The sequence below is a fragment of the Eretmochelys imbricata genome, chromosome 4 (genome assembly GCF_965152235.1).
Source record: "Eretmochelys imbricata isolate rEreImb1 chromosome 4, rEreImb1.hap1, whole genome shotgun sequence".
Lineage (NCBI taxonomy): Eukaryota > Metazoa > Chordata > Testudines > Cheloniidae > Eretmochelys > Eretmochelys imbricata.
The window spans coordinates 115,632,686-115,659,712 of record NC_135575.1 but is presented as its reverse complement, the minus strand read 5'-3'; the positions used below and the strand labels follow the sequence as shown (position 1 = coordinate 115,659,712).

Here is a 27,027-nt window from a genome sequence, read left to right as displayed (position 1 = left end):
TTGAGATCCCAGTGCCTGATGGGGCAAAAAACATTGTCGCATGTGGTTCTGGGTACATCAGGCCCTCTCTCTCTCCCTCTGTGAAAGCAACGGCAGACAATCGTTTCGCGCCTTTTTTCCTGAGTTACCTGTGCAGACGCCATAGCACTGCAAGCATGGAGCCCACTCAGCTTACTGTCACTGTATGTCTCTGGTGCTGGCAGACACGGTACTGCATTGCTACACAGCAGCAGCAATCCATTGCCTTGTGGCAGCAGATGATGCAATTGGCCTGAAAACCATCCTCATCATGTCTGAGGTGCTCCTGGCCACCTCGGTAAGGTCGGTCAGGAGCGCCTGGGCAGACATGGGCGCAGGGACTAAATTAGGAGTGACTCGACCAGGTCATTCTCTTTAGTCCTGCAGGCAGTCCTATTGTACCATCTTATGGTGAACAGGCAGGAGATGAGGATGGCTAGCAGTCCTATTGCACCATCTTCTGCTGAGCAGCCAGGAGGTGTGGATGGTTTGCAGTCCTACTGCACCGTTTGCTGCCAACAAGATGTAAAAGATAGATGGAGTGGATCAAAACAAGAAATAGACCAGATTTGTTTTGTATTCATTTGCTCCCCCTCCCACCCTCCCTCCCTCCATGAAATCAATGGCCGACAGTCGTTTTGGTGAGGTCTGTCAGGGGCACCTTGAAAACTTTAATGGAGATTCAGTCCTTCCTGAAATACCAGAGGGACGGATAGCTGAGTGGGTTGAGCATTGGCCTGCTAAACCCAGGGTTTTGAGTTCAATCCTTGAGGGGGCCATTCTGTGTGACAGTTGTTTTTGTTTCTCCTGGATGTAAAGCCACCCCCTTTGTTGATTTTAATTCCCTGTAAGCCAACCCTGTAAGCCATGTCATCAGTCTCCCCTCCCGCCGTCAGAGCAACGGCAGACAATCGTTCCGCGCCTTTTTTCTGTGCAGATGCCATACCATGGCAAGCATGGAGCCCGCTCAGATCAGTTTGGCAATTAGGAGCACATTAAATACCACACGTATTATCCAGCAGTGTATGCAGCACCAGAACCTGGCAAAGCAAAACTGGGTGAGTAGGCGATGTCAGCACGGTGACGAGAGTGGTGAGGACATGGACGCAGACTTCTCTCAAAGCACGGGCCCTGGCCATATGGGCATCATGGTGCTAATGGGGCAGGTTCATGTGGTGGAACACCGATTCTGGGCTCGGGAAACAAGCACAGACTGGTGGGACCTCATAGTGTTGCAGGTCTGGGACGATTCCCAGTGGCTGCGAAACTTTTGCATGCATAAGGGCACTTACATGGAACTTTGTGACTTGCTTTCCCCTGCCCTGAGGCGCAAGATTACCAAGATGAGAGCAGCCCTCACAGTTGAGAAGTGAGTGGCAATAGCCCTGTGGAAGCTTGCAACGCCAGACAGCTACCGGTCAGTCGGGAATCAATTCGGAGTGGGCAAATCTACTGTGGGAGCTGCTGTGATGCAAGTAGCCAACGCAATAAAAGATCTGCTGATATCAAGGGTAGTGACCCTGGGAAATGTGCAGATCATAGTGGATGGCTTTGCTGCAATGGGATTCCCTAACTGTGGTGGGGCCATAGACGGAACCCATATCCCTATCTCGGCACTGGAGCACCAAGCCGGTGAGTACATAAACCGCAAGGGGTATTTTTCAATAGTGCTGCAAGCACTGGTGGATCCCAAGGGACGTTTCACCAACATCAGCGTGGGATGGCCGGGGAATGTACATGACGCTCGCATCTTCAGGAACTCTGGTCTGTTTCAAAAGCTGCAGGAAGGGACTTTATTCCCAGACCAGAAAACAACCTTTGGGGATATTGAAATGCCTATGGTTATCCTTGGGGACCCAGCCTACACCTTAATGCCATGGCTCATGAAGCCGTACACAGGCACCCTGGACAGTAGTCAGGAGCTGTTCAACTACAGGCTGAGCAAGTGCAGAATGTTGGTAGAATGTGCATTTGGACATTTAAAAGCACGCTGGCGCAGTTTACTGGCTCGCTTAGACCTCAGCGAAACCAATATTCCCACTGTTATTAGTGCTTGCTGTGTGCTCCACAATATCTGTGAGAGTAAGGAGGAGACGTTTATGGCAGGGTGGGAGGTTGAGGCAAATCGCCTAGCCGCTGGTTACACGCAGCCAGACACCAGGGCGGTTAGAAGAGCACAGGAGGGCGCGGTGCGCATCAGAGAAGCTTTGAAAACCAGTTTCATGACTGGCCAGGCTACAGTGTGAAAATTCTGTTGGTTTCTCCTTGATGAAACCCCCCGCCCCTTGGTTCACTCTACTTCCCTGTAAGATAACCACCCTCCCCTCCTCTCTTCGATCACCGCATGCAGAGGCAATAAAGTCATTGTTGCTTCACATTCATGCATTCTTTATTAATTCATCACACAAATAGGGGGATAACTGCCCAGGTAGCGGAGGAGGGAAGGACAAGGCCACGCAGCACTTTAAAAGTTTAAAACCTATTGAATGCCAGCCTTCTGTTGCTTGGGCAATCCTCTGGGGTGGAGTGGCTGGGTGGCCGGAAGCCCCCCAACCGCGTTCTTGGGCAAGGAGGCTATGGAACTTGGGGAGGAGGGTGGTTGGTTACACAGGGCCTGTAGCGGTGGTCTGTGCTCCAGCTGCCTTTCCTGCAGCTCAACCATATGCTGGAGCATATTAGTTTGATCCTCCAGCAGCCTCAGCATTGAATCCTGCCTCGTCTCATCATGCTGCCGCCACCTTTCAGCTTCAGCTCTCTCTTCAGCCCGCCGCTTACTCTCTTCAGCCTGCCACCTCTCCTCCCGGTCATTTTGTGCTTTCCTGCACTCTGACATTGTCTGCCTCCACGCATTCGTCTGTGCTCTGTCAGTGTGGGAGGACAGCATGAGCTCAGAACGTTTCATCGCGATTTTTTCGTCTTCTAATCTTCACTAGCCTCTGGAAAGGAGAAGATCCTGTGATCCTTGAAACACATGCAGCTGGTGGAGGGGAAAAAAAAGGGACAGTGGTATTTAAAAACACACATTTTATAGAACAGTGGGTACACTCTTTCACGGTAAACCTTGCTGTTTACATTACATACATAGCACATGTGCTTTCGTTCCAAGGTTGCATTTTGCCTCCCCCCACCACGTGGCTAGCCCCTCCCCATGGCTAACAGCGGGGAACATTTCTGTTCAGCCACAGGCAAACAGCCCAGCAAGAATGGGCACCTCTGAATGTCCCCTTAAGAAAAGCACCCTGTTTCAACTAGGTGACCATGAATGGTTTCACTCTCCTGAGGATAACACCGAGAGATGAAGAACGGATGTTGTTTGAATGCCAGCAAACGTACACTGCAATGCTTTGTTCTACAGTGATTCCCGAGTACGTGCTACTGGCCTGGAGTGGCAAAGTGTCCTACCATGGTGGACGGAATTAGGCTGCCCTCCCCAGAAACCTTTTGCAAAGACTTTGGGAGTACATCCAGGAGAGCCGCCAATGCCAGGGCAAATTAATCATTAAACATGCTTGCTTTTAAACCATCTATACTATTTTAAAAGGTACACTCACCAGAGGTCCCTTCTCCGTCTGGTGGGTCCGGGAGGCAGCCTTGGGTGGGTTCAGGGGGTACTGGCTCCAGGTCCAGGGTGAGAAACAGTTCCTGGCTGTCGGGAAAACCGGTTTCTCCCCTTGCTTGCTGTGAACTATCTTCTTCGTCGTCGTCGTCGCCAAAACCTGCTTCTGTGTTGCCTCCATCTCCATTGAAGGAGTCAAACAACACGGCTGGGGTAGTGGTGGCTGAACCCTCGAAAATGGCATGCAGCTCATCATAGAAGTGGCATGTTTGGGGCTCTGACTCGGAGCGGCCGTTTGCTTCTCTTGTTTTCTGGTAGGCTTGCCTCAGCTCCTTAAGTTTCACGCGGTACTGCTTCGGGTCCCTGTTATGGCCTTTGTACTTCATGATTTTGACAAATGTTCTGGCATTTCGAAAACTGGAACGGAGTTCTGATAGTACAGATTCCTCTCCCCCATGCAGTGATCAGATCCTGTACCTCCTGTTCGGTCCATGCTGGAGCTCTTTTGCGATTCTGGGACTCCATCATGGTCACCTCTGCTGATGAGCTCTGCACTCACCTACAGCTTGCCACGCTGGCCAAACAGGAAATTGAAATTCAAAAGTTCGCAGGCCTTTTCCTGTGTACCTGGCCAGTGCATCTGAGTTGAGAGTGCTGTCCAGAGCGGTCACAATGGAGCACTCTGGCATAGCTCCCGGAGGCCAATACCATCTAATTGCGTCCACAGTACCCCAAATTTGACCCAGCAAGGCCGATTTCAGCGCTAATTCCCTTGTCGGGGGTGGAGTAAGGAAATCGATTTTAAGAGCCCTTTAAGTCGAAAAAAGGTCTTCATCGTGTGGACAAGTGCAGGGTTAAATCGATTTAATGCTGCTAAATTCGACCTCAACTCCTAGTGTAGACCAGGGCTTAGATACCTTGAATTTGTGAATGAGTAAGTAACAGCAGCCATTCATATGAATGGCAAAAGAGGAATGTAACAGCAGAATAAAAAACAGCTATTAGATCTCTATGTAATTGTAAATATAGCTCATGCCTCAGAAGAATTAATTTGTCAGTATGCCTAATTATCTATAAATATTAGAAATAAATGTTCAATAGCTTATCAAAAAATTATTTGATAAACTTAAATGTACATTTTACTTTAAAGAAACAAAAATCTGTGCATATGGTTTATGGTTCTGATCTGACTCCAAGTCAAAAAAATCAGCTCAGGCCTTTACAAAAGTCCCAAAAAGGGACTTGTTCCTGCTTTATTGAAGTCAGTGGGTATATTACCCTTGACTTGAGTGGGAGCAGCAGTAAGTTTCAAATCTAGTTAGGACTAATGAAAATGATACCTTTCTCATCCCACATCGTAAATGAGAACGTGACTGTGCTCTTTTCTTTCTTTTTGTTTGTAGGAGTTGGTGGCTCGATATGTTGCTTTGATTCCTTTCTTGCCAGATAGTGTGTCATTTGCTGGAATCTGTGACTTATGGAGTACATCAGATGTAAGTAAAGGCCTAGAATTTCTTGTTCCTCTTCTGTTGAGAGTTATTTTTCTTTCTAGTCATTTAGATTTTCAATATTGTCAATGGTTTCAGAGAATGAAATGTTTCTTTATCAATGATCTGAGAAAAAGTGTTTATAAAAAAAAAAAATCACTTGTCCTGAAATTTGTACAGATCAGCCAAAATGTTTCTAACCTTAATAGGCTGCAATCTATTGGACCTAAGAACACCATAAGCAGTTCCAATTTCTGCATTCAGGAGGAATTAAAGTGCCCACTGAAATTAAGGAAAGAAAATATCACAGTTGGGGGTGGGGAAACATGATAAAGTCCAGTATTTTCTACACTTACCTCAGCTGGACCATCATAATTCTTCTTAGTGTGGAAAAAGGCACTGCCTGTAATGTCAGCTGCACTATCAGATTCAACCAGCCTCTCATACTTTGTTAGGAGAGAAAACAATGGCAGAATTACAAATATTAACTTTTCTTAAGGTTTTGTGAGACCATTTCAATTTTACCTAATCAGTATTTTACAGGAATATATCAAAATCAATAATTTAGGTGACATCCATTCATTAAATCATAGAAATAGAAGGCTGAAAGAGATCTTGAGAGGTCATCTAGTCCTTCCCCCTGCACTGAGGGGGACGGACCAAGTATACCTTGACCTCCATGATAGCTGTTTGGAGGTTTTAAAGAATGTTAGACAATGACAGGGATTCCACAACCTCTCTTGGAAGTGTATTCCAGTACTTACCTATACTTATAGAAAGATTTTTCCTAATATCTAATTTAGATTTTGTGCGCTGCACATTAAGTCTCTCTTCAGTGGACATGAAGAATAATTGATCACCATTCTGTTTATAACAGCCCCTTAACATATTTGAAGGCTATCATCAATTCTAGTCCCCCCAGTCTTCTTTTCTCAAGACTAAACATACCTGACCTTTGAGGAAAGATTTAAAAAACAGGGTATTCTAATCCTTTTATCATTTTTGTAGCTCTCTTCTGGACTCTCTCCAATTTGTCCTCATCTTTCTTAAAGTGTGGTGCCCAAAACTGGACACAGTACTCCAGCTGATACCTCATCAATGCCAAGTAAAGCAGGAAATTACCTCCCGTGTCTTACATACAACACTTTTGTGTTAATATATCCCAGAATAATATTAGTCTCTTTTGCAACTGCATCACATTGTTGGCTCATATTCAATTTGTGATCCACCATAACCCCCAGATCCTTTTCAGCAGTACTACGACCTAGTTAGTTAGTCCCCATTTTGTAGTTTACCATTTGATTTAGTGTAGTTCTAGCTTTATATGACTACTGTCTGGTTTTTCATACTGCCCTCCTTCCAATTCAGTCCTAAACTTAATAACCAACGTTCTTATGAAGCCCACGAGTTAGAGATTAATTCTTTTGCCATTTGAATCTGGGATACTTAACACTGGTTTTGGAAGAACTGAGTAAAATATATATATTTTGCTGAACCCCAGAATGTAAATTTTCAAAAGGTACATTGCAACTTTGAAATGTAAAATGTTCCAATGCCAGCTTGTCATTAAAATTATTTTTTAATTATAGTTCACACTTGAGTAGTGCTCAACTATAGTTTATATTATACACACACAGGACTATGTTTTTATACAAATACCTGTTTTTTAAAAAAATGAAACCTTACTTTCATTGGGCATTCACCATCACAAACAGACATACACAGATCTGGAGGGTGATAGAATTCCTGTGGATCATAGGTTAGCCATGCAGTGTATTGATAGCATCTCAAAACATTTTCTGGAAATCTGCAGTGTGACTCAGACAAAATTTGACTCTTACGATGAAATTCTCTAATCTACTCTGCAGATCTCCACTACATATTCTTCACTCATTCTGCATATGAAACAATGGCGATCTGAGTGGAAAATTTTGGCTGCAGCCTATTAGGAAAGATTCTTAAATGTTTCAGGTTAGGAAAAGAATTAACAACTATATCCCAATTTATTTGTAAATAGTAACATTTGTTTCTCAATCAGCAATTTCTTGATCTTCTGGCTGGTGATGAGGAGGAGCATGCTGTGCTTTTGTGTAATTACTTTCTTGCTATGGGGAAAAAAGCCTGGCTGATAATTGGAAATGCTATTCCTGAGGTAAGACAGTAGTTTTTGTTTGATTTGAATGTGAACATAATATCCAAATGCTTACATAAATAGAGCATAAACAAACAAAAAATGATTATGTTCCAAGAAATGGACTGAATTTTCTCTAGCAGATATGATTTTAAAGTAATGATGATATGGGTTTAAAAATTAGTGCCATTGGAACCCTGTTCTGGTATCAAGCATTCTACCATCTTATTTCTCCATTAGTTAAGTATAAATCTAGTAGATCCCCACTCCTGGATCCATGCTTCCATGTCTGAGTAGTGGGAACTATTCTCCCTTGTCCTTTTTCTCCATTGTCCACCACCTGTAAATCCTTGTGGCAGAGCTCTGACCTTGTCCCCGTGGGTCTTGCCTTCCAGGCAGTTTATGCTAGCCTCAGAGGCTCACAGCAACCCTCCATATAGCCCTTCTCTGTCTAGGGCCAGGGTTACAGTCTACTGAGCCCTGTTCATCATAAGCCACCAAGGAGGTTGGTGAGAGAACTCCCACAGTCTCTGTTGTCCCTATGGGCTTACTCCCAAACAGTTTAGCCTCCTGTCCTGAAAGGGGCCTGTCTTCCCCTCCCAGGAGGTGTTTCTGTAGTGGCGGGTTGGGGGGAACCCGGTCCCGTCCTCTACTCCGGGTTTCGGCGGAGGGACCCTAATGACAGCAGCTGTCGGCAGCTGACTTTTCACTGCCAGAGTTGCTGCATTTCCCTTGGCCGCTTCCCCACAGCTCTCCCCCTTCTCTCTTCTTCACCCTTACTTTAGGGCTCCCTTTCCAGTGGCTTGAGGGTGTCTTCATTTCCCAGCCCGTCAGCCGCACTTCCGCTCCCTGGCTCTCCTCGGCCTGACTGGAGTGAGCCCTTTTATAGTATCAAAGGGGCCTTAATTAGAGTCAGGTGTTCACATTAGCTTAATGGCCTCATCTGACTCTTTGCAGGCTAACTGGAGTCATGTGTCGACCCTAACTTGGAGCAGCCCCTGCTCTGGTCAGTCAGGGAACAGAAAACTGTTAATCCAGTGGCCAGTATATCTGCCTTCTGCTATTCTGCTGTACCCAACTGGCCAGTGTCTATCACATCCTCTTAGAGGTCACTTTGCACAGGTGTAAATGACTCCGCCAGGTTAAAGGCACTGGAGAATCAGGCCCTCTAATTCTAAAGCAGTTAAATTCCTTCAGCAGCATGGGTCATGTTTGTCCCACTGAAGTGCTTGGATTTCTAAGCAACCAGCACTAACAGGTTTCAAGGCCAATGGCCAAACTGTCTATAAATGTCCTAGAGGGTCTCCCTGAAGGAAGGTTACAGGCATTCTACCCTCAGACACATGGGTCCTCAACATAAGAAAAGGTACAAAACTGAGTTTGGGGAAATCCATTCCCAGAATTTCACTCCTTTAGTTTGTTCCCAAGTATAGCAGTATTAGGAAGAGATCCTAGAACTCAAAATCCAGTTAATCTTTTCAGAACTTGATGATGACAGCCCCAACAGGACATTCAGCCCATGTTACCAGGGAAAGGGCTGAAACCCAGAAAGGCCAGATAGGGTTCATGGGTCATCGGGAAGGTGGAAGAATGCCTGGGGCAACTAGCTGTGTATGAGGGATTGTTGTTGGGATAAGCAAAAGAGATATCTAAGGCAGCTCTGTGTATGAGAGAGAGATGGGTGCTAGAAACGTAAGTGAGAGGGGTGCCTGGGGCAGCTGTCTATGGATGTGAATGAATGCCACGGGATGGGGTTTGTGGTAAAGCAGAGGGATGCCTGGTATTGACAAGGCCCGTGCTCTTGCCCACCCTTGCCTTGCTGTTTGTATTGCTGATGCTGTCAGCAGCTCTCCATTCTTGCTGACTGTTAATCTGGCTGGGATCCAGCAGAAGTAGGGAGTAGTAAAAGAGAAGGTAAAGAGGACACCCAGTAGTGCTGGGTGGGGCTGTAGAGTTATTGTGGAGAAGTCCCTTTAGCTCTGCTGGAATGCATGCAATTCCAGCAGGGCTCTGGGAAGCTACGGGGTTGCCAAATGTGCATATCATGAAATATGCAGCACAGCTGCTCTGCTAATTAATCTTTCATATAGACCTACTTTTTACATACTGGAGAAACATTTTTTCAAATAACTTACAAAAAGATGCTTACTGATCCTTACCTGAAGCTGTCTGTGTAAAAGGGACTATGAGCAGAGTGTCTCAGTTAAAATGAATACCAAAACTTCCCTAATAATTTACCGTGTTGTGCTAAGGGTGTTGTAGGGGTGCCCTAAAAGTTGGTGACTTTATATGCTGGAGTACACATGCTATAAAGCTTAGTTTGACCCTCAACTCTGCACTTCTTTGTGTTTGTGTAAGACTCACTAAATTGGAGCCTAAATTGGAAGTTACCAAAAAACATTACTCCTCTGAAGGCTGATTAGTACCCTCTATGGAATCAGTTAAGGGTCTCAGACCTGTTCCTAGGGAACTAATAAAACTCTTGATGACAGTCTCAGCAAGGAGGCTAGGGATTTGAGTGAATATGGAGACTTAATGAGTTTCTCAGTCTCAGACATCCAGCACAAGGATCAGGCCTACTGACTGGGCAGTGTGGAAAAGTATGCCCTTGCCACGATTGTTCTGTGAGTAAACAGAGAACTTCAGTTTGTTATGCTCTCAATATGGCAACTTTAATCAGCACTACATTTACTTGAAAATTTAGAGGAAAGTATCGTCTTTAGTTTAGTTTTTGAAGTGCTGGGGTGGAAGGGTTATTTGTGCAGTCCTGATGTAAGCCAAAGCCACACACCAATTTAAGGGCTTAGAGTTACTTGAACATTGGTTATGGTGGTTGAAGTGGATGAGTTGCTGTTTTAAAGAAAACTACTCCAACCAGCTAGAGGAAAATAGTTCAATTGTGCAGTTTGTCTGTGGCCTCAATAATACAGTGGTTACTGGCCTTTAAAATACAATACATATTATCTTAGCAGAACTTCTAAAAAAATGTTTTTCAATCTTTTTCTTCCTAGGGGCCAACTGCATATGTATTAACTTGGGAGCAAAATCAGTATGTGATTTGGAATCCCAGTAGTGGACGTTGTTATGGACAGTTTGATACTTTCTGTCCATTGCAAAGTGTGGGCTGTTTGATTAGCTTTGATAATGTAAGTGTTTCCATCTTCTCTCTCTCTCTCACACACACAGAAAATAGTGCTTACCTTTGTCATCCTCTCCCTTAACCTCTTGTTTCCTAGTGGATCAGGAGTTCCTGTATCCATGCCAATATACTTTATTATTAGTGGGTCATTTTATCAAATAGTGATTTATGCCATTCTTGGATTAGGTTTCCAGCAACTTAAGAAGTTCTGTTTCAACTGTTGTATAAAATGGCTTTTTACTATAGTTTAAACAGATTATAAATTATAAAATACTGATATAAATATAGCATACACAAGCAAAGCAACCCAACCAACTAAAACCTGTGCATTGTAGGATTTAATTTACCTACTCTTGCTTAATATAGTTGCTTAACTTTGTGACGAACAGCAGGAAGAGCAGCATATGATAGAGGCAAATCAGCAAAGTGAAATGGTGACTCGTAAACTACTAAATGTTTTAACGTGTTAACAAAAAAATGATAACAGAGAACAGAATAACAATTTATTTGGAGGACTTTCAGAAAGCTTTTGACAAAGTCTGTCACAAGAAGCTTCTGAGAAGACTAAATAGTCATGAGGTGAAAGATAAGTACTGTGGTAAATTGGAAATTGGCTGAGACATTGACAAAGAGTATAATTAGTCAATATTCACCATTGCAAAAAGTTAACAGTGGGGCCCTATGGTTCCCTGTAGGAATAATGTTTAATATAGTTATTGATTTTTTTACAGTGTGAACAGTGAGGTGGCAAAATTGACACAAAATTAGGGCTGTTGCTTAATCGCAGTTAACTCACATGATTAACTCAAAAAAATTAATTGGGATTTAATTAAAAAATGTAATCACACTGTTAAACAATAGAATACCAACAGAAATGTATTAAATATTTTAGATATTTTTCTACATTTTCATATGTGTTGTATTCTGTGCTCGAATTGAAATCATAGTGATATTATATTTTATTATAAATACACCAGACCCTCACTAGAATGCGGGATTTGAGATCCATGCGCGGTACTGCGTTATGGCAGGGGCCGTGTTAAAATGAATTGCAATTAAAGTAATTAAATTTGGGATCCATGGCTGCGACCGCGTTATATGCGAATTTGCCCTATATAGATGTACATTCTACTAAGGGTCTGGTGTATTTGCACTGTAAAAACGATAAAAGAAATAGTATTTTTTTAATTCACCTCATACAAGTACTGTAATGCAATCTCTTTGTCGTGAAAGTGCAACTTACAAATGTAGATTTTTTTTTGTTTGTTTGTTACATGTTAGGGGGCTTATTCCTTCACCCGCTTGTTTCCCTTCTCCTTCTTGCATGAACAGAGAGCAACAATACCCGAAGTCCAAAGGTGCAAACAATTTGATGTTTGTTGGGGTGAACTTTCAGCAAGCATGATTTCAGTTTCCTTTCTTAGTGTTCCCCTTCCCAGCTCTGACACCACAGAGCCTTACCTGTGTCCCTGTTCCCATTCCCCCCCTTAGCAAAACATCATTCCAGTTTCCCCACCCCCATTCCCTGTTCCCATTCCCCCCCGCTTTACTTTCTGATTGGCTGCAGACTATGTAGTGAAACCTGAGTTTTGTTTAGCTATACCTTAACCAATTATTTTTCTGAAATTTAACTAACCAATCCAAACATATTGCAGCATGATTATTTAACCAATTATACACCTTAATTAGTTTACACCCAGCAAAATTAATTATGCAACAGACAGAAACAATTACAGAACCAGACAGAGACCATGCAAATAAACAATAGCAAAGTGGAAACTATAATGACAAAACAATACAGAAGTAAGAATTTTACAACTACATTTATAAAGACATAAAGGTTTCCCAGCTGTGTCTATTGATAAGTGAGTTCTTACCGAACAGAAAACTATTAAACTAAACTTCCTTTTACATCCTCTAGGCTCTTTTGTTTCTCTGAAGGCGATAGATTGAATTACCTTTCTAACAGCCCCAGATTGCCTTATTTTAATGTGACTAGTTTGGAATGTGAGGATGTGACCGTTTGCTTCCCAGCTTATGGCTGCCTCTGCTGCTTAGCCAGAGATCTTAGCCTAAGAACAGGGCCTCAGACTGTCACAGTAAGAGAAGACCCTTACACCAGCTGACAGTGATTTTGATTCTTTCTTTTATACCTTTATAACTAGCTAGGTGATAAGAATACACCTAAATTTTTAAAGTATAGGCCTTTACAGACAGGCCTGAATATCTATATCCTAACATTACATAACTGCACTCAAAAACAAAACATTGTAAAACTTCAGACCGTACAAGTTCACTCAGTTCTAGTTCTTGTTCAGCCAATCGCTAAGACAAACAAATTTGTTTACATTTACAGGAGATAATGCTGCCCTCTTCTTATTTACAATGTCACCAGAAAGTGAGAACAGACATTTGCATGGCACTTTTGTAGCAGGCATTGCAAGGTATTTACGTGCCAGATATGCTAAACATTTGTATGCCCCTTCATGCTTTGGCCACCATTCCAGAGGACGTGCTTCCATGCTGATGATGCTCCTTAAAAAAATAATGTGTGAATAAAATTTGTGACTGAACTCCTTTGGGCAGAATTCTATGTCCCCTGCTCTGTTTTACCCACATTCTGCCATATATTTCATGTTATAGTAGTCTCGAATGATCACCCAGCACATGTTTTTCATTTTAAGAACACTTTCACTGAAGATTTGATAAAACACAAAGAAGGTACCAATGTGATATTTCTAAAGATAGCTACAGCACTCAACCCAAGATTTAACAATCTGAAGAGCCTTCCAAAATCTGAGAGGTGTGAAGCATGCTTTCAGAAGTCTTAAAAGAGCAACACTCCGATGTGGAAACTACAGAACCCGAACCACCAAAAAACAAAAACAAATTTCTGCTAGTGGCATCTGACTTAGATAATGAAAATGAACATGCGTCAGTCTGCACTGCTTTGAATTGTTATCGAGCAGAACCTGTTATCAGCATGGATGTATGTCCCCTGGAATGGTGGTTGAAGCATGTAGGGACATACGAATCTAGCGCATTGGGCACGTAAATATCTTGCAACGCCAGCTACAACGGTGCCATGAGAACACCTGTTCTCACTTTCAGGTGACATCATAAACAAGAAGCAGGCAGCATTATTTCCTGCAAATGTAAACAAATTGGTTTGTCTGGGCGACTGACTGAACAAGAAGTAGGACTGAGTGGACTTGCAGGCTCTAACATTTTACATTGTTTCATTTTTGAATGCAGCTATTTTTTGTACATAATTCTACTTTTGTAAGTTCAACTTTAATGATAAAGAGATTGCACTACAGTACTTGTATGAGCTGAATTGAAAAATATTATTGTGCAAAAAATAAGTGCAAATACTTTTAATCAAAAATAAATATAAAGTGAACACTGTACACTTTGTATTCTGTGTTGTAATTGAAATCAATATATTTGAAAACGTAGAAAAACATCCAAAAATATTTAAATAAATGGTATTCTGTCACTGTTTAACAGTGCAATTAATGATGCAATTAAACTAGATTAATTTTTTTAATCACTTGACAGCCCTACACAGAATGATTGAGGTTAGTCAAGACTAGTGAAAACTGAGGAACTTCAGAAAGACCTAACATAGGGAGGTGATTGTGAAGCACTTTGGCAGATTAAATTCAATGTTGACAAATTTAAGGTAATGCACATTGGAAGGAATAACTGGAACTGTTCCTACATGGTGTTGGGCATTGTCATGAACAGCTGAATGAGAACCTCTGCTCAATGTGCAGAAGTGGTCAAACAACAAATAAAATACTAGGATAGATAAGGACTGTGATAGAAAATTATATTGAAAAATACAATGCCATTATATAAATGGATAGTCTAACTAGTAGCTGATGCTCTGATTCACCTTTCCTGATAATATAAAAACAAGGGGATGGTCAATGAAATTGAAAAGCAACAAATTTAAAACTGTTAAAAGGAAATAGTTCTTTTATACAGCATATAATTAACTTGTGGAATATATTGCTACAGTACCTCACTGAGGCCAAGACTGGATAATCTTTTCTGAATCAACACCCATAGCTATAGTAGGTACGATAAAAAAATTATATAAATCTTACTGTTTAAAAACCCAGGGATATAAGCCAGCCACTAAGTGATGGGCTTCATTTATAGACAGACTATTCTGCAATTTTCTGTTGTAGGGCTTCTTGCACCTACGTTGACATGTCTAATGCTGGACACGATGGAGAGCAGATACTGGATTAGATGAAATACTGATCTGATGCAGTCTGGCAATTCATACGGTCCTAGGTTTAAAAAGTCCCTATAATATTGCTTCTGCACATACTTAAAGCATCATTAAAGTACAAAATCTAAAACACACACATGCCGACAGTCCAAAACATAACAAACTTGTATAAGAATATTTGGAAAATGTATCAGAAAAGTCAGCTGTTTGAAATTTTGTGTATTATATCATATGGTCTCTTCATTTTTAACCTTTTTAAATTTAAAAACAAAGGGTGAATGAGAGAATTTAAGGTTCTAAATAAAGAATATAATAATGAAAAGGCCTCCCAATGATACCTTTCTGAAAGTTGCATCTTTCATTGAAAGCCATGTATTCCATGTTAAACATTTGTGATTTTTGTTAACTGTGCAGCCTTCGTCAACTGTAATGTATGGCAATGACATGAAGTGCATTAACATATCAGATTCTTTATAAAGAGACTTGAGGTGAGAATGAATACACAGGAAGGCTCTTGTTTCATGTGAATTTATAAGGGTAACTCCTACTGTCGTAGCTTTGCATTGAAAAGATGTGATGCGTGTAGTATGGCTCTTGCTGTTAACAAAGTTCTTCTCTTTTAGATCTGGTTTAATATCCAACAATATGACTCCCCAGTAAGGATAAATTTTGACATCAGCAAACCCAAATTATGGAAATCTTTCTTTTCACAAAGCTTACCATACCCTGGCCTCTCCAGTGTTCAGGTATTATTGTACCTACTTAAGACTCATTTTGTAGTTTTAAAACAATTATTAGATTATTTTAAGGGATGGAAGGTGTGACATGAAATCTTAATTCACTATATGCCGTTTTTCTCTCATTTGTAAGTCTTTATCTTGCAATTTAAGGGTAAACGTATTGTTGTTATGTTAGTACAGCAGGCCAACCACACCTCTGTAATAATTAGATCTTTACAGACTTACTCCTGAGTGAATTCGGGGCCATTTTGCACACACAGAATTCACGTCCCCTGCAGATTTCTTTGCTTCCTTGCACAAAAATTACTTCTGACAGGGAAGTAAAGGGAAACTGCAAGAGCGGTCACATTCTCCCCCTTCTCCCCCTCTCCCTCCTCCTCCCCCCCCAAACAATGTGGGTGCATGGTTTCAGGCACCTGGAGCAACTGCCATAGAGGTAAATCACCATGGGATGGGGATGCCCTCGCCCGTGGCTCTTACCCTGTGCCAGGTTTAGCTGCTAGTCCCAGCTGGATTGGGGCAGAGGAGGATGGGACTTCATCTTATCATAGAATATCAGGGTTGGAAGGGACCTCAGGAGGTCATCTAGTCCAAACCCCTGCTCAAAGCAGGACCAATCCCCAATTCAATCATCCCAGCCAGGGCTTTGTCAAGCCTGACCTTAAAAACTTTTAAGGAAGGAGATTCCACCACCTCCCTAGGTAATGCATCCAGTGTTTCACCACCCTCCTAGTGAACAAGTTTTTCCTAATATCTAACCTAAACCTCCCCCACTGCAACTTGAGACCATTACTCCTTGTTCTGTCATCAGCTACCACTGAGAACAGTCTAGATCCATCCTCTTTGGAACCCCCTTTCAGGTAGTTGAAAGCAGCTATCAAATCTCCCCTCATTCTTCTCTTCCGCAGACTAAACATCCCCAGTTCCCTCAGCCTCTCCTCATAACTCATGTGTTCCAGTCCCCTAATCATTTTCGTTGCCCTCCGCTGGACTCTTTCCAATTTTTCCACATCCTTCTTGTAGTGTGGGGCCCAAAACTGGAAACAGTACTCCAGATGAGGCCTCACCAGTGTCGAATAGAGGGGAACGGTCACATCCTTCGATCTGCTGGCAGTGCCCCTACGTATACATCCCAAAATGCCATTGGCCTTCTTGGCAACAAGGGCACACTGTTGACTCATATGCAGCTTCTCGTCCACTGTAACCCCTAGGTCCTTTTCTGCAGAACTGCTGCCGAGCCATTCGGTCCCTAGTCTGTAGCGGTGCATTGGATTCTTCCGTCCTAAGTGCAGGACTCTGCACTTGTCCTTGTTGAACTTCATCAGATTTCTTTTGGCCCAATCCTCCAATTTGTCTAGGTCCCTCTGTATCCTATCCCTACCCTCCAGCGTATCTACCTCTCCTCCCAGTTTAGTGTAATCAGCAAACTTGCTGAGGGTGCAATCCACACCATCCTCCAGATCATTTATGAAGATATTGAACAAAACCGGCCCCAGGACCGACCCTTGGGGAACTCCACTTGATACCAGCTGCCAACTAGACATGGAGCCATTGATCACTACCCGTTGAGCCTGACAATCTAGCCAGCTTTCTATCCACCTTATAGTCCATTCATCCAGCCCATACTTCTTTAACTTACTGGCAAGAATACTGTGGGAGACCGTGTCAAAAGCTTTGCTAAAGTCAAGGAACAACACGTCCACTGCTTTCCCTTCATCCACAGAGCCAGTTATCTCGTCATAGAAGGCAATTAGATTAGTCAGGTATGGCTTGCCCTTGGTGAATCCATGGTGACTGTTCCTGATCACTTTCCTCTCCTCTAAGTGCTTCAAAATTGATTCCTTGAGGACCTGCTCCATGATTTTTCCAGGAACTGAGGTGAGGCTGACTGGCCTGTAGTTCCCAGGATCCTCCTCCTTCCCTTTTTTAAAGATGGGCACTACATTAGCCTTTTTCCAGTCGTCCAGGACTTCCCCCGATCGCCATGAGTTTTCAAAGATAATGGCCAATGGCTCTGCAATCACATCCGCCAACTCCTTTAGCATTCTCGGATGCAACGCATCCGGCCCCATGGACTTGTGCTCGTCCAGCTTTTCTAAATAGTCCCGAACCACTTCTTTCTCCACAGAGGGCTGGTCACCTCCTCACCATGGTGCGCTGCCCAGTGCAGCAGTCTGGGAGCTGACCTTGTTTGTGAAGACAGAGGCAAAAAAAGCATTGAGTACATTAGCTTTTTTCACATCCTCTGTCACTAGGTTGCCTCCCTCATTCAGTAAGGGTCCCACACTTTCCTTGACTTTCTTCTTGTTGCTCACATACCTGAAGAAACCCTTTTGTTACTCTTAACATCTCTTGCTAACTGCAACTCCAGGTGTGATGTGGCCTTCCTGATTTCACTCCTGCATCCCCGAGCAAGATTTTTATACTCATCCCTGGTCATTTGTCCAATCTTCCACTTCTTGTAAGCTTCTTTTTTGTATTTAAGATCAGCAAGGATTTCACTGTGAAGCCAAGCTGGTCACCTGCCATATTTACTATTCTTTCTACACATCGGGATGGTTTGTTCCTGTAACCTCAATAAGGACTCTTTAAAATACAGCCAGCTCTCCTGGACTCCTTTCCCCCTCATGTTATTCTCTCAGGGGATCTTGCCCATCATCTCCCTGAGGGAGACAAAGTCTGCTTTTCTGAAGTCCAGGGTCCGTATTCTGCTGCTTTCCTTTCTTCGTTGTGTCAGGATCCTGAACTTGACCATCTCATGGTCACTGCCTCCCAGGTTCCCATCCACTTTTGCTTCCCCTACTAATTCTTCCTGAATCTTCCTGTACAAGAAACAGCCAGGGCTGGAGCAGAATCAGACCCGCTCCCAGAAACCTCCACACACACACCCAGCTTGCTGCCCTCATTGTGCCTCAGCCACCAGGGGAGGGGTCACTGTATGGGGACTCCAACTCCCATGCAGCTGAACTCCCCCCCTACCCCCCGGTGAACCTCACCCTCTCTCACCCAGAACCCCATCACCAAGCCCCTTGCACCCACTCTGCCAAGCCTTACCCCCTGCATCTGGACGCCCACCCTGGTACCCAGACCATCCCCCAGTGTGCCCCCACACTTGAACCCCCACCATAATGAGCTCCCCTGCACCTGAGCACTCCACTGAGCCCCCACCCCACTGAGCCCCAACCAGCTGCACTCAGACCTCCACCCCACCACTCCCCCAGCATCCAGATCCACGCCCCACTGACTCCCTCTGCACTCAGACCCTCCCCCCGCCGAGCCCCCGTAAAGAATCCCATTCCCCTTGCACCTGGAACCCTCCTACCCAAGAAGCCTGTGCATCCAGATCCTCCCTGCCCCCAAATTGCCCCACACTGAACCCCCTCACCCCACACCTAAGTGGGGGCCAGGGCTGGGCATGCCTGTGAGACTTTGTCCCTCTCACTTGCTATGTGGGTGCAACTGGCCCGGAGGAGCAGGACCCCAGGGTGTTTCTGGGGCAGGCCCAGCCCTTGCACCGTGTCAGAGTTGGGTGCAGCCTCACTGCTGAGTCCATGCCCGTGGGAGGGTGGCTGGTGCTCTCCCACCTCTGTGCAGCCTGTGGCCTGTGCTCCCTATTGCCATGCTGGAGCCTCCACATTTATATATTGTCAAAATATGTAGAATTTTTAAAAATTCTGTGCACAATATTTTATATTCTGGTGCAGAATTCCCTCAGGAGTGTACAGGACAGTATATCGAGTGACAGTATTTTATAATTGATCTGGTTTCATTCAGAATGGATGAATCTCTCTTGTTCTAAAAACACCCACATACGGTCTGAATATGATTTGTGACATTCCTCTGTTAGCTTAGTCACAAGTGAAATCCAAATAATATAGCCTCTGAAATCTAAGGAAAATGTCAAATTTGTCTTTAAAATGTGGAGAGGTCACGTTCATTTCATGTCCCACACCAAGCGCGCGCTCCTTATCTGATCAAACGTCAGTGGTTGAAACTTATGGTCAGAAGGGACAGAATAACTTTGTGTACAAAATTCTAACTTCTAAATGTTTTTCAGTAATTCATTTTTCTGACTTCATGTAGTACATGGTGAAACATTATGGGCCTAATTTTGATCTCATTCACACCCTTGTTAATCAGGAACAACTCCAGTAGATATACGCTGGTGTGAACCCACGAGAGGAAAATGTGGTCCTGTTTTTTCATCTTTGATAACAAAAAGTCTTACATTCCAAGTGATGTTTTAATCAATTCTTTTTTTTATTAGCCTGAAGAATTAATTTACCAACGTACAGACAAGGTTGCTGCATTAGAACTGCAGGGCAGGTAACTTTGCCTCTATAAATATCTACGTAATTCCATTAAACACTGTGAGCAGCAGCAGTTCCACTGTCTAATTCACCACCGAAGAATGGAACATTCAGTGATCTTTCTCCTCCAATCTAGATTGTAAGGAGCTGCAACTGAAAAAATGTAACTACTTCTCGGGCACTCTGTTAAGCATGCTCATAGTGGCTTTTTTATCTCTTGAGCCAGAGTGGTCTCTCCCTTCACTGTATCTATGTATTGTAAGAATAAGAATTAAAAGTTCAAGTGCCACCGAGCAATCTTAAAAATCAGTCCTCCAGCATGTGATTTTTGGAGGGTTTCTTGTAAACCAGAACACTGTGGCATTACTGCTGTTGCGTTTATCTTTGAACTGCTTTGGGAACCGTGGCGAACTTACTACCTTAAGAGCCCCAGTGCTTTCTGCAACCTGGGTAGCGTGTCTAGAAAAAAAAGGTTGAGTTCTGTTTTCTGAGTGAGTTATCCAAAATTGTGATGCCAGAATCACACCTTGAACAGTCAACCTGTAAGGCAATTATAACAAGTAGCTGTATTATACTGCAGGATCGAAAAGATACTGAAAGAGAAGATTATGGAGTGGAGGCCAAGGCATCTAACTCGTTGGAACAGATATTGTACCTCCACGCTTCGTCATTTCCTCCCTCTCCTGGAACAGTTCCAAGGAAAAGCTGTAGAAGATGACCACCAGGCAGAATTGCAAAAACAGCTCGGCGATTACAGGGTACTATAATGAACTCCCATGTAGAGCTTGTGTAATGAAACACTAGTAGATGTTCCTCCCAGTCCAATATTACATTAGTAAATCAAATCACTGAGGTTTAATTAACAGAAAGTCATCTAAAGAACTGGCCTTTGATACAAGGCTAACTAATAGTAAATGCTTTAGACGGCAGCAACAAAAAAACCAACCTAACCAACCCTAATAAACTTAGGCAATTCTGTTCTCCTAGAGTTGCAGTTGTTCTAATGTTTCTGGGAAGTTTATATTTATTAAGTTTGAAATGGTTTTGAGTGATTATTAGCCAGGCTTTTGGGGGCCCTTTGTTTTGTTTACCTGAAAGTCTCAGATCCTTGCCCAAAGAAGAGCGTCCTGAAGCAGTTTCTCACTAAACTTTTTAAACAAAGCACATAACTCTCAATAGCCCCTAATAGGCTAACAATTTTCCTAGCAACAGCCAATAAAAATTCATTATTCTTATTAGCAAAGCATTTCTCTTCATAATAAAAAAATGTCAGAAACATCTAAACCCAAAGTCAGCTGTCCAAACAGTCCTTCCATTTTCACAGCAGAAAGGCAAGCATGCAGCTGCATTCTCTTGCCTCTCAGAGTCCTAAAAATTATTTTTAGGAATGTGATGTTTGGTTTTTCAAAGGGCAGTGGCTGACCATACAAGATGGCTGACTGCAGTACTGTCAGCTTCTCGGTTATAGAGTGTGACTCTACCCCAGCATCCACCCCTCTGAGAGCTCTGGCAAAGGAACTTCTGTACAGTACCAGCAAGTGGGTACAAATGCTGCAGAGACAGCATTCCCACCCTCTCAGCTCAGAATCACCATACCCAAGTGCACTCTGCTCTAGCAACTGTGGGGGGGAAATCATCTGGCTCCCCCGTCGTTGTAAATTCAGATGAATGATAACCAGTTGACAAATTACTTTCATTTGAAAGGTTTGTGACACCAACCAAAGCTGGTTCAGGGTTACTGTTAGGGCGGGGCCCTGTTTGCTGCAAATATGCACTATTGCTTTAATTGCTATCCATCATATTGTACCATACTCAGTTGGCAGCCATTGATGTGGCATATTTAGTTAGAAATTGACCCTGTAGTTGTTGTACAGCTTGGGAATGCTGTAGCTGGAGTGCAGGGCAGCACAACAGAATGTACCAATCAACGGTAGCAGCATACTAGGGCCCAGGGGCCAACTGATTGGTGCTCCAGAAGACAGCAGGTGCAGATGGGTGGCCACAGGAGAGAGGCAGTGGACCTGTCTTGAAATAGGGCCAAAGGGCTGACAGGAATTAAACATCCATTCAGGAAGCTGTGCCTTGCTGAAACATAGTTTGAAGTTGGAGGGGGCAGTCATTTTAATGTGAAGTAGGCAGGTTATTCAGCCTCAGTCCAGTAATAAGTGCTCTTAAAAGAAAAGCTGAACTTGCAGCCACTGCGAAATTACACGTAATAGCCATAATTGCTGTAGCTTTTTTTTTAATTTTCCCTACCTGGTGTAAAGCTCATTATACTCTGATTCAATACCTGACAACTAATGAGAGAGAAACAGTCATTTCTCACGCTCACTAATGATTTTTTTTTCCCTTAAATTCCCCAGGTTTCTGGATTTCCTATTCATATGCCATTTTCTGAAGTGAAACCTTTAATAGAGGCCGTATACAGTACTGGAGTCCATACCATTGATGTTTCAAGTGCAGAATTTGCTCTCGCAGTATACATCCATGCTTATCCCAAAAATGTTCTCTCTGTGTGGATTTACATTGCTTCACTTGTTCGTAATAGATAAAAGCACTCAACAAGACAGCACCTTCCTGTCAGATAAATGCTTTGTTGTAAAAAAAAATTGCATCCACTTGTACTTAGGGGGTGTGAACAAAACAATTCCCTTAACAGTGAAGATGAAAAAACATAGTAGCATTCTGGCTATTGCCTTTGAGGAGCATTTCGGTCTTTGGTTTGTGCCTACATAAGAGACTGTGTACATGTTGGCTTTTGCCTCTGTAGACTGAAACATTACCTATGGAGCAGAGCTATTCTCCAGCTTGTACACAGCTGTGAGGGTAAAATACCAGTAGACACTGGCAGCCAGTACCCACTAAGCCTCCCAGCACTGGTACTTTCAGAGCTGCTGTTGGGAGATTCCCCACAAATGTTAATTGTAGATATTGCTTCACGCCCTCCCTCCCATCCCAGGATGGCCTCAGCAGCTTGGGTAAAATACCTAACTAACTCTACCTACCCACTTTCAGCTGACACCAACATGTATGCATCTTACGTTGATGGTTCCAAAACTCTGTCCAGTGAAATCGTCAGAGTCTCTTAACAAGATGAATAAAATCCCACTTTACTTCAGTTGTTACTGTCTTATGTTAATACTGTGTGTACCTCCATTTCCCTCTGTACTGCACCAATATTTCAGTGGTGGGAATTGGGTGTATGATTTTTGCTCAGGCCCTCAGGGCAGGTGAGGCCCAGCATCTGCACATATGACAGTGCCCATCATAACCTGAGCCCGAGGAGGTGGGTGCAACCAGGTGACACTTTTTGCCCAGGAAGCAGGACAAAAAAGAGGAGCAAGTGTGTGGGAGGTCAACTACACCAGAGTCCTGACTGGCTTCATTTGGAGGAACTCCAGAGCACAGGCCTGGTGACTGCGTGACAGAGACTAATGAACATTTTGGACTTATGTTTCTCCTTATGCTTCCATGACTACAGTGACTTAATCAGGCCCTTTTAGCACCTGAAGGATTGTCTAAAGAGCCAACACGTTTGTCCTTTTAACAGTTGTTTTGTATACAAAAGCAAGTGCTAAGCATAGAATTATGGCATCTTTTGCACACAAAGACTAATTCTTCTGTAACTTCATAGGTGGTGAGGTCTTCGTTTGCATTGTAACAAATGCTACTTTTCTGATGACAAACACCTGTTACAAATTAATGCAGATCACTTCTGCATCTGTGATAGTAAAGAATGGGGGAGTATGCTTTTTTTTTATTTAATTTGTGTCTTTTCTACCATTGTGTTTCATAACAAAAGCTAATTGAGAAATTTCTTTGTACAAACATTCCCAGCTCTTTAGTAGTCACTTAAAAGATGAAATCTTCAGCTGTCACTGCATACAAGAAATAAAAATTATTACAAATGTAAGGTACTGTTACAAAAACCAACTTGAGTCTCATTTCCCCACCTCCACTCCTACAGGGGGTTGTTGATGCCAGCATCACCACCACAAAACGAGGGTTACTTACCTCTTCTTAGAAATGGCTCTGCCAGCTAGGGGGTGGTAACTTGCACTAGAACAGGCTTCTGGCAGAGGCAACTAGAGCACTTCTATGGCCCCACCTTCTCATGTTCTGAGGGCAAGGCTACAAGGGGGCAGAGTACCCTTACCTCCTCCGTGTCTTCCACAGCAAATCCAGACACAGAACAAGCAATCCTCCCACAGGAGAAGGCAAGTGGAAAGTACGAATATGCAGAACCCTCTTCAAGAGCTGCAGTTATGGGCAAGTAACCTTCATTTCTTCTTTGAGTGGTTCTGCATATTCCCACTTATGGAACACTAGTAAGCAGCGCTAAACACTCACCTGAAAGTAGGAACAGAGTCCTAGATACTGGAGCACCACCTTGCCAGAGCCTAGCGTTTAAGGTATGCACTAAAACCCAGACTGCAACTCTGAGGGTCACCCATCGAAGACAGGAAAGGAAGTAGCCACGCCTGGAATGTGTATGAATCACAGCAAGTACGGTAACTTTTGCTACCGTGCAACATTCAGCAATACATAGTTGGGGGGGTGGGGCCATATAACCCAAGTCATTCTTAGCATAAGATACAAAACAGTTGAAATGGATTTACAAAAACTTAATTCTGTCCACTTAAGAGCCCGTCTAGGATCCAAAAGACAGATTCCCCTTTATTAGAGTGCAGTTGGGGGGTGGGGGGGGAATCAGACACTATCTTAAGAAAGAATCTGGGACTGGCTCTTAGAACTACATTGTGCTTGTGAAAGGGGGATCAGCCATAAGTGCATTTAAGGCATTCTCCTGCCTGCTGACAGCAACAATGAAGGACATTTTGAGAGATCACTCAGACAGAGGTTTGAAGGGTGATTTCATCAACATAGCCAAAACCAAATTAAGGTCTCAAGACAGGCATGAGCTCTAACTGAAGCATGAACGAACAAGTCTACCCTCTACTTGGCAGCCAGTTGGGTATTACATGCTTGTAAACACTTAATGATTAGTTAGATAAGCCCTGATTCTTGAAGTGAAATAAATAGTTCAGAACACAAAGAATGGAAGCCAATACAGGCAATAAGAACTTTTCTTCATCCATGCCTGAAATCAGGACCACTTCAACTGGACTACTTCTAGAGTGAAGAAGTAGGTCTTGCATGGATGAGGTACATCACCTCTTCAAGAGCAGACAAAAGCCAAGTCTGGTCACCCACATTTTCAGGCAGAGATGTGGGGCCAGACAAAAGCTCCTGCTCTGACAACATATCTGGAGCCCATCAGACAGTTGCAGGAGATGGGTAAACACTGCTGGTGTGGCCAAACCTGGACAATGAGATTCATCCTTGCTCTGGCCTGGTGCCTCTTCCTCAATAAAGTGTACACATCAGCTCCTCCCCCCAGCCCAGAAGGAAGGCATCTGACTCAAACTGACTGTCCCTGCCTTCTCTAGAACAGAAGAGGCAACACTTCATGGTGGCCTGTGTTGTGAACAAATCCACATCTAGCTGACCCCAATTGGAGAACATAGCCTGAACCAACTGATCCTTCAGGGATTATGCATGATGTGTCTGAAGTCACTGTCCAGGATGGGCATGGGGACTGAATAGTACCTCACTGAGTACATTCATTCTGACTAACCACCAGTCTAGAGCAGCTATGATATTCTAAGGCATGGTGATCAAGTGAAGACTGTCCCCGCTTGGCCTGTAGAATTGGGATCTCTCTTTCTCAGACAGGCAAAATCATGTAGGTAGGGGCTGCCATAAGATCCATGAGACTCAAAGAATTTTACTCTCAGAGTGGGACATCACCTAATCTTAAATCGGTAGTGGCTCATTTTGAAAGATCCTCTGGCAGGCAAGCTCTCCCCTCTACCACGGCCAGCACCGTGCCAATGAAGGGAATCCTTTGGGCGGGTGAGGAGGAGCCAAACATCTGTAGCGATTGGCTGTAAACACACTATGGCTTTAACAGGTCCTCACATACTCCAGCCTTCAGTAGCTAGTCTACATCGAGGTACACAAAAATACCCTGATTCATCAGGTGAGTTGCTACCACAGAGACAAATGTCATAAAAACACCGGGAGCTGTGGAGAGGCAGAGGGGGAGCACCTTGGACTGAAACAGCATCCAGCCACCACCCATGGGAGGTACTTGTAATGATTTTAGTAAACAGATATATGACAGTACACGTTCTTTAGATTAGCAGTTCTCAAACTAGGTCCTTAGAGACTACACAGTGCACTCCTTCCCCCCGAAACTGAGACAGGCTGTGTGACCTGCTGAGGTGATGCTTCCTGCCTGCATCAACTCCACCCTGACTCACCCAGCCTGTCTGGGTTGGGGCTGGGGTGCAACCAAAAAGTGCAGCATCACTGCAGAAGAGTGATTTACCCTGGCCATCAGATGGCGTTGCCTCACAGCCAATGTCTCAATAAACGACAGCAGCTAGTTGAAGAGACACACCATTGCTCTGCCCTGCTACATCAGCACTTCAGGGAGTAGGACCTAGCATGAGAGAAGGCAACCTTCTGATCACCGAGCGATTGCAAAACCTGACCTTAGCTGTGCACCCAGCTCAGTTTCTTGCTCACAGTGCTAGGTCCGAGTCCCTGTGTGGACTGGGTAACAGGAAGACATGAGAACAGCTGTTGATGCCTTACAGCACAGCTCCAGTTTGGGATTGTTGCAATGTGGAGAGCCTGGCACATGGGGCCTAACCCACCTTCCGTGCTCTGCCTCCTCCCTGAGCAGTGTGACAGCAGGCAGACAAGGGTTACGCACAGCACAGCACGCCCCATTCTTGCTCTGGCCACCATAATCCTTTCCCTGTTCAGGCTGAGTCAACATAGGGAACCCAATCTGCTTGAACAACTCCTGTAAGTCTAATACAGGCATGGCCAACCATCGGTTCTTCAAAAGAAAATATATGGCTCCTGCCAGGAGCCAACTCTGGGGGGAAAATGGTGCATGCTCAGCACCCACCAGCAGCCCTATCAGTCCCTTGCCCCTCCCAGCTGCCAGTGGGAGGCGGGGCTTGGGGCAGAGCCAGGTGTCCAGCAACCCCTAGCTGGAGCCTGGTCCCCTTCAATAAAGTACACAGTGACTAGCTAGTGTGGAAATTTTTAACCAAAATTTTTCTTACACCATCAACGATGGAAGGCAAGTACAAACGGAAAAGAAAATACACGGATGAAAATCAAGGCTTCCAACAGGAGTGGGAGCGTAAGTACTTTTTTGTTGAACGTAATGGTAAGGCCATGTGTCTTTGTTGCTAGACATGTATCTCTCAGTTCAAAACTTCAAACTTGCAGCATCATTTCGCTTCTAGCCATGCACACATGGATCAAGAATTCCCACAAGGTTCTGAACGCTGCACTTTAAAACTGAAAATCTTGAA

General features: G+C 43.7%; 1 protein-coding gene across 5 annotated transcripts in view; it reads left to right on the top strand.

Annotated features, from left to right (window-relative positions):
• CC2D2A (coiled-coil and C2 domain containing 2A) overlaps nucleotides 1-23,544 on the top strand; it is a 131,548-nt gene extending 108,004 nt beyond the window's left edge. For 3 of the 5 annotated variants that reach the window (XM_077815829.1, XM_077815828.1, XM_077815831.1), the window contains 7 exons: nucleotides 4,978-5,067; nucleotides 7,100-7,213; nucleotides 10,204-10,338; nucleotides 15,201-15,323; nucleotides 19,585-19,643; nucleotides 20,208-20,385; nucleotides 21,991-23,544. In XM_077815829.1, the coding sequence (XP_077671955.1) occupies nucleotides 4,978-5,067; nucleotides 7,100-7,213; nucleotides 10,204-10,338; nucleotides 15,201-15,323; nucleotides 19,585-19,643; nucleotides 20,208-20,385; nucleotides 21,991-22,179 (888 nt within the window). In that variant the 3' untranslated portion in view covers nucleotides 22,180-23,544. The remainder of the gene's footprint in view (nucleotides 1-4,977; nucleotides 5,068-7,099; nucleotides 7,214-10,203; nucleotides 10,339-15,200; nucleotides 15,324-19,584; nucleotides 19,644-20,207; nucleotides 20,386-21,990) is intronic. The other 2 variants (XM_077815830.1, XM_077815832.1) reach the window with 2 other exon arrangements.
• Nucleotides 23,545-27,027: the final 3,483 nt, after the last annotated feature.